The sequence below is a fragment of the Propithecus coquereli genome, unplaced genomic scaffold, assembly GCF_000956105.1.
Source record: "Propithecus coquereli isolate 6110/MARCELLA unplaced genomic scaffold, Pcoq_1.0 Scaffold184, whole genome shotgun sequence".
In the NCBI taxonomy this organism is placed as follows: domain Eukaryota; kingdom Metazoa; phylum Chordata; class Mammalia; order Primates; family Indriidae; genus Propithecus; species Propithecus coquereli.
Window position 1 is genome coordinate 169785 of NW_012143190.1, and position 8250 is coordinate 178034.

General features: G+C 48.5%; 1 protein-coding gene across 1 annotated transcript in view; it reads right to left on the reverse strand.

Moving 5' to 3' along the window:
- LOC105808925 (A disintegrin and metalloproteinase with thrombospondin motifs 17) overlaps window positions 1-8250 on the reverse strand; it is a 223642-nt gene that overhangs the window by 163900 nt on the left and 51492 nt on the right. The window contains exon 4 of the mRNA XM_012642686.1: window positions 5041-5213. Within this exon, the coding sequence (XP_012498140.1) occupies window positions 5041-5213 (173 nt within the window). The remainder of the gene's footprint in view (window positions 1-5040; window positions 5214-8250) is intronic.

Genomic DNA, 8250 nt, shown 5'->3' on the forward strand with positions numbered 1-8250 from the left:
TCTTTTACTTCATTGGTTAATTCCTAAGTATTTTATTTTTTGATGCTACTGTAAATGGAACTATTTTCTAAATTTCTTTTTCATATTTTTCATTGTTGGTTTTTGTATACTGCTATTTTGCTGAATTTGTTTATTAGTTCTAACAGAGTGTGTGTGTGTGTGAGTGTGAGAGAGAGAGAGAGAGAGATTATTAGGATTTTCTACGTATAAGATAATGTCATCTGTGATTACTGATCATCTTACTTCTTCCTTTCCTATTTGGATGCTTTTCTTTTCCCTAATAGCTCTGGCTAAACTTCCAGTACAGAACAGAAGTGATGAAAGCAGGCACTCTTGCTTTGTTCCTGATTTTAGAGGAAAAGCTTTCAGTCTTTCAACACTGGGTATAGTATTAACCGTGGATTTTCAATATATGGCTCTTATGATGTTGAGGTAGTTTCCTTCTATTCCTAAGTTTATTGTATGCTTTTATCACAAAAAGGTGCTGAATTTTGTCAAATTCTTTCTCTGCATCAATTGGGATGATCACGTGGCTTTTCTCCCTTCGTTTTGTTAATGTGGTGCATCATGTTTACTGATTGCATATGTTGAACCATTCTTACACAAGGATAAATCCCACTTTGTCATGGTGCATAATCCTTTTAACATGCTATTGAATTTGGTTTACTAGGAATGTATTGAGGATTTTTGCATCAATGTTCATAAGGGATATTGTTTTCTTGTTCATAAGGAACTATAGTGTTCTTTGTCTTTGGTATCAGGGAATGCTTGGCCTCACAGAATGAGTTAGGAAGTGTTCTTTCCTCCTCAATTTTTTGCAAGAGTCTGAGGAGAGCTGGTGTTAGCTCTTCTTTGGATGTTTGGTAGAACTCAGCAGGGAGCCCACTGGGTCCTGGGCTTTGCTTTATTGGGAGAGCCCCATGAAAGGGGGTTCCCCATCCAAAGGAAGGGGAAGCCATGGGAGGCTCAATACTCCCTGGTGACAAGGCCCTAATTCCATTGGAGGAAGACCCTGCTGGCCATTCTGTAGCAAGGATTCAAGGGGGAAGACAAGGGAAGTGAAGAGCCCAGCAAGGATACTCCAGTAGCTGTCAAGGCCAGAAATGATGGCAGTGAGTCTAGGGTGAAGATGGAGAGAAAGGAGGGACTCCAGACATGCCTGTCACCTTGACACAGGGGTCCCTCAGCCCTGGGATGCAGTCCTTGCCCGTGTGTGTGCTCACGGGCTCCACACCTCAGCTCTGTCACTTCCCTGAGCTTCCACTGCCTTCTCTGTGAAGTGGGAATGACAAAACCCAACCAGGTATCAGAAGGCAGTGACATGAAGGCACCCGTCTGCTGTCTGGGCTGGTTGGTGCATCACAAGCCTCCCACTTCTCTTTCACTTAAACAAGGGCGAGGGGGCCCCTGGTTGATGGCTGATCTAATGCATCAATCATACCTGTGAGATGCTGTAAAACCCGTGAGCAAACATTAGAGGCCAAATTCTCCCAGCTTTGGATATGGTGTCAGCCCTCCAAGGTGCCACAAGCTCCTGGTCTGTGTTGGGGACAGAGGCCTGATCAGGTTCTTCCTGGGGGCCAGGGTGGCCTGCTGGACCCCTGCCACAGAGACCCAAGTGGGAGGGCAGGGGGCAAGGGAGTCTGCCTGGCCACTGGCACCAGGGTTGCTATTTCCCACCACCTGGAGAGAAATGTGTTGGAAGGAACGTGGGTTGGAAGCAACCCACTCCAGCAGGTTTCTTTCCAAATCTCCAAATCCAGAGGGGTTAAGGAGACAGAGCCACTTCCATCCTGCAGCCCCACAGAAAAAACGCTCTGCAGGGAGACAGATGGGCTCACTGGCATCGTGTTCCTGCTCGAGGCTCCTGGGAGGCTCGACTAATGACAGGGCTCCTGGTCCCAGCCACAATCCTTCCCCCTCCTCCTGGCTTAAAATTATCTCACTTACTAACAGAAATCCCTTTTCTAAAACAGCCACAGGCAGGAGAAAATTCTTTGGATTTCCTAAACTAGGATTTGAGGGATTGAAGGAGGGTGGTGCTGGTGAGAGATGGTCTCATTTAAAACAAGGCATCGTGTCTGAACGGAACTTGTCTCTCATTTACTGAACAGCGGCCTACGTCTACGGTGGCAGGGGAGGGCTGCTGCAGGGTGGTGTCAGCCGACCTGTGTGAGGGGCCTGATCAGACAGGCCCTGAAACGCCAAGTACGGATGATGGAAAAGCTAAGTGTCACTGCACCGTGCCCTGGGTGGGCCTCCTCAGGAAACGTCTAAATCCAGACTGCTCGTGGTTGGCCCCAAATGTACCCTAAGCAATGGGCTCTGGAGCCTCCAATGTTTTAGCACAAGCAGCTGAAGAAGAGTGAAGGCTGTCCTCCTCTTAGAGGCAAGGAATGGAACTCTTCAGTCCCTGTCCTTTAGTCCTATGGTCCCCAACCCCAGGGCTGCAGACTGGTACTGGTACCGGTCCGTGGCCTGTTAGGAACTGGGCTGCCCAGCAGGAGGTGAGTGGCAGGCTAGTGAGCGAACCTTCATCTGTATTTGCAGCCGCTCCCCATCGCTCACGTCACAGCCTGAGCTCCACCTCCTGTCAGTCACTGTCTCACATCACCCCCAGATGCAACTGTCTAGTTGCAAGAATACAAGCTTAGGGCTTCCACTGATTCTGCGTTATGGGGAGTTGTATAATTATTTCATTATATATTACAATGTAATAATAACAGAAATAAAGTACACAATACATGTAATGTGCTTGAATCATCCTGAAACCATCCCCCCACCTGCCACCCCAGGTCCATGGAAAAACTGTCTTCTGTGAAACCCCTCCCTGGTGCCGAAATGGCTGGGGACTGCTGTTTTAGTCCTTATGGCCCACAAGGGGTGGGGAGGAGTAAGGATGTCTCCATGTACCATCCCCACCCCTCCACCTCCCTGCCTGGACGATGAATTATGACAGCAATATCAAAGTGGAAGCTCTGCCTTATTACCATCTTTGTTGTTGTAATGAATGTTTATTCCTTGCACTTGTGCCCAGGAGAATTTTTTAAAACGAGATGAAAAAATCTGCAGATGAAAGAGTGTGGTGCAGAGCCAGGCCCCCCAGCCCTCCTGGTGGGCTTCCTCTGGGGAGACGTGAATGCTGCAGCCCATCATTAACCAGCTACCAGGCAGACCTGGGTTTGTGCAAATGAAGAACACGGAAATATCTCTCAGGAACCACGGCCAAGCACCATTAAAAGTTAACCAAAGTAATTCCATTTCCAGGGATATACCCGAAAGAATTGAAAGCAGGGACTTGACCAGATATTTGCACACCCATGCTCACAGCGGCACTATTCACAACAGCCAAAGGGTGGAAGCAGCCCAAGTGTGCATCAGTGGATGAATGCATACACACAATGTGGCACATACACACAATGGGACAGGATTCACCCTTAGAAAGGAAGTCTACAGTCTCAAAGTGCCACGCACACAGCCTCCGCTGCAGAGCACAGCGTGCCTGAGGGCCATCGACAAAGCAGAGGGAGTTTCCTCCAGTCAGAGACATGTGTGTCCCAAAGCCAGCCCTGGAAAGTCTGACCAAACAGGATGGGGTACTTTCCTGTAGCCAGTTAAGGGAGAGGTTTGGTCTGGTGGTCACGGCCCTGCCAGCCACTTCCTGTATGACCCTGACCACATCAGAACTCCTTGCTGTGGCCCCAAACTCTCTCTGCTTCTTTTCTCAGCCAGTGACTCCACCGTCCACCCAGGCACCCAGCTTGAAGCCCAGGTGGAGCCTGCATTTCCCTCGCCACCGCCTCCTGCATCCTGCTGGTCACTGACTCCTGTGGGTCTTTCCTCCCAGCACCTCCTCCACTCACTCCCACCCCTCAGCTCTGGCCCTTTCCCCACACATGCACCATCCATGATGCTCCACACGCACCTTCCCTGCAGACACTGGGCTGTCCTTCCAAACATCCACCTGGGCATGCTGCTCTCCACCCCTCCAGAGAGTGGCCCCACTCCTCGGGGTAGAGCCCACACTCCTCAGGGTACCCGCCACCCTAACCCTGTCCACACCTCCACCCACACCCTAGGGCCCCTCCACTCCTGTTCCAGCCACCTGCCCTCCCCACATGGAGCTGACAGACCTCCAGGCCTGGCTCCTGCTGCATGACCTTGCCACCTACCCCCAAATTGGCAGGTACTCACTCCCTGTTCAGGTTTCACTCTTGCACGAAGCCTCATGCTGCAGGGTGATCCCACACCAGCCCTCCACCTGGGCCCCAGGGGCCCCCACAGATGTTTCTACTGTAGCATGGATGCTTTATTCATCTGTTAATGCCACTGCCTTTCAAGGGAAGGACCAGGTCTCTTTTGCATTTGTATACCCCTGGCACCTACCACAATGCCAAAGGCTTTTGAAGGTTGTCAAAAACACTTGTTGGGAACATGGATGGACGGTGGAGCTAGTATGCCTCTGAAGATGCAGTATTCGAGGAGTGCAGCCTCCCCCATCCCCATTATGTAAAGAGGGTTTCCCACCATCCCCATTCAACGAATCAGATGCAAACACAGGCTTCGTGACTCCTTCCATGGCTCCCTCAACTAGATGACCTCTCTCCCCACTGCCCACCAGGCCCTCTCAGCCCATGGCAGATTCTGTTTTCCAGTAAAGCTGGTTTGATTCCGCCCACTCCACAGTTGACTCCTTAGAGCAGGGTCTGGGACTCACTCAACTTTTAATGCCCCTTGGCGTGGATCTTGTGTGTAGCAAGAGACTTCAGCAGCCTTCTGCTAACGAGCAGCCCGACCACTGAGCAGATCAGACACTTCAACCCCACACCCGGACAGAGCTGGTAGGCAGGCACTTTCCCAGAGGGAAGCCCCCCAGTCGTGCCCTCTGCGATGCCCGGGAATCACAAGGCTGTGTTCCCCCCTATGCCCCCAACCCAGCTTCTTCCTCTCCTGAGGTGACAGGACATGGCACCTGCTCCCAGAGCTCTCATCAGGAGAAAACAGAGCCCACCTGTGTCAGGACCCCAACCCCAGACTCACCATGTTCATGACGGTGAGGATGAACCTCTGGGCAGCCTCCGCCCCGTGGTACTGCACCATGTCCGCGTCGGCCACCACCAGGGTCTCTACCGTGTGCTCATTGGTGAGCTGGATGGCGTTCCTCCTCTCCCGCCAGTCGCGCGACAGCCTGCCCCTCCTCAGCTTCTTCTTTTCTAGAAAACAGCGGAGACATTAGTGAAGTCCTTGGCTTATCGACGTCCAAAACCGTACAGCGCAAAGACCTTCTGCTGAGCCTCCCCAAGAGAATGGTCAGTCTCGACTGGCGGTAGAGAGACCCGGCGCCCACCGACCTCCCCATCACTGGCGAGCCTGGGCTCGGCAGGAGGAAGCGAGCGGGGAGGCCAGACGTCAAGCGGGGCTCGCACCAGCCCACCGCCGCAGCCGAGGTGGCCAACGGGGCTGAGTACCACGGAAGAGGAAACCTGCCCCTTCAGAGGGACACAGAGAGCCGCACGCAGAGGAAAAGGAAGCCTCGACCCGCTGGGGAGGGACCTGAAAGCCCCTCGGGCTGACGACACAGAACTGGCAAAGGCTCCTGAAAGGCTACGCAGTGCTGGTAACTGGGACCAAGGCAGCAAGGCAGGGGTGGGACACCCCAGAGGCTGGCATCCCAGCAACTGCATGAACGAGGAGCCATAAATGTTGGCATGTATGAAAGCGTTATTTAAGGGAAAAAAAAATTAGAAAAAAAATCATATGACACACATCCAGGCTAAGATTGTCCATTTCTCACAACAGGGAAGGCTCATTAGTAAGTGTGTGAGTAATCCCTCGTGGACTCTTTAGATAAACTATTGCCCTGTAAGATCTTACTTCGATAAATAAGTATTGTTATTAAAGAGACCATACCTGTACATTGAAAGCTGTCACGTGAGGACTGGCATAGTCTTTGTATACAGAAACACTAACCAACACCACAGGTTGATACGAACAGCATGCACTTTCAGAATCCAAATGTGAGTAGAAAGGCTGTTCTTTAATTGGATAGTTATGACTTACATTTTAGCACTAGCCCATATGGACACATCTCTGCTACAGTGTAAATGCACCAAAACTCTACATCCGCACCGACAGGCTTCATTAAGTGATCCAATCATTCCAGAACCAAAAATGGATATGGCAACACCCCTTATCCATGAAGGTAAGTTCCAAGATCCCCAGTGGATGCCTGAAACCACAGACAGTACTGAATCCTACATATCACTCTACTATGTTTTCTTCCTGTATACACATACCTGTGATATAGTTTGATTTATAAACTATGTATACTAAGAGATTAATAAATATAGAACAATTATGAGAATATACTGTAATAAAAGTTATGTGAATGTGATATCTCTCTTCCCTGCCCCCCCCCAAAAGATCTTATTGTACTGTTCTCACCTATTTTCAAATCATGGCTGACCACAGGTAAATGAAACTGTGGAATGCAAAGCCACAGATAAGAGGACACTACTGCATTATGAAATAATCTGAGATATGGATCATATTATCATTTATAAACAAGAATGTGCTGCTCAGTGTAATTACAATCATGAAAAAGTGACAATGAAATGTCCAACAGAGAAAGCCAATAGCAGCCGAAAGGTATACAGCCATGGAAACCACACCCAAGGTTATTTACTGATACAGAGAGGAGATACAAACCTGTATATACAGCTACATCCCAATTGTGTAAAAATGTTAAACACAACTATCTTCAGGCCCTCCCAAAAAACACACAAATACTAAAAAACCTAGGAAGAACTTAACTAAAATGTTAATGGTGGGTGACGTGCTTTCTTCCTTTTCCTTTTGTTCCTCTGTATTTTACTCATTTATGTAATGAACAAGTATTACTTTATTTAAATAAATATCATTGAGTTTGAGAAAAACACAGAAGCCACTTTTAAACTCTAAATGATAAAACAGAAAGCACAAGGGAGCAAAATATGCCACCTGATTTATCACAAACATGCAGAATCGAAGAGCGGAATGTCTTATCGGCCCCTTAGGATAGGCCTCCCCCTCTCCATAGAGCCAGGCCCACCTCCCATCAAGTCTTCTGGGCCTCCACAGCAGAATAAGGGAAGGAAGGGTCCGTTCTATGACAAAAGGCAAGGTCCTAGATGGCTTTGCCTTTGCCCATGGGCAGGATAAAAGAGGCTATTGGCTGAAAATCTGTTGAGCAACACCCACCTCCATCAAGCAGGTTACCCCTAACCTGTCCAACCTGGAATCTATGAGGCGCCACCTTTCTTCAACTTTGAAGTGACAGAGGTAAAGGACCACCCAAGCAGCAGCTTTGTTGTAACTTGCACACCCACATTCCTCAGGCAACCAATTGCAAGCTGAATGGTGGCCATGGCCCTTCTCAAAGTCAGTAGTAGTGACACATCTCTTAGAGTCACCAACTCATGTTCCCCACGTTGGCTATTCAGTTCTTATTTCCATACCTTGCCATGTATTACCAGGATCTAGTACAGAAAGAGCTGCATTTTTAGCATGGCCCAAAGGACACATTAGGAATCCTTCTTTAGGAGGCAGTTAGCTTGAATATATAAACACTGAGCACACTCCAAGGAAAGTAGCCCATCACTCCCAGACCAGAGGAGCAACTTGCTCCTGGACATTTAATGTATCAAAATCCTGCACTGGGTATCTGTCTTTCAAGTTTACAAAGGAGGACTACTAAGACCTGCCCCTCCCTCCCCTCCAGGGTCTTGGAGAGCTAACATAACAAGGTATCACAAAGGGTGACATGCTATGAGTTAATGTATGCCTAGAATACCAAGTAGTAAGCAGAACAAAATGGGCAGGTACTCTGTGGTTTTTAAAGGGTTTTCACTTTGACTACTTCGTTTGCTTCTTCCGTTGCCCCCACCCCCTAGCACACACTTGTTGGGAAATAAACACTCACTAAACAAATGCATGCAGTCAAGTGAATAAAGGGAGAAGTGAAGATACTAGCTCAGTAGCCTCAAATCAGTGCCGGTCAGGTCTTGCCACGAAATGAGTGTCAAAAACCCTGCATTTTGTTCAATTGATCCCTTTATCATTCTATAATGACCATATTTGTCTTCTTTTTTTACTGTTGTTGATTTAAAGTCTATTTTATCTGATGTAAAAATAGTTACTCCTGCTCGCTTTTGATTTCTATTTGCATGGAATATTTTTTTCTATCCCTTTACCTTGAGTCTATGAGAATCT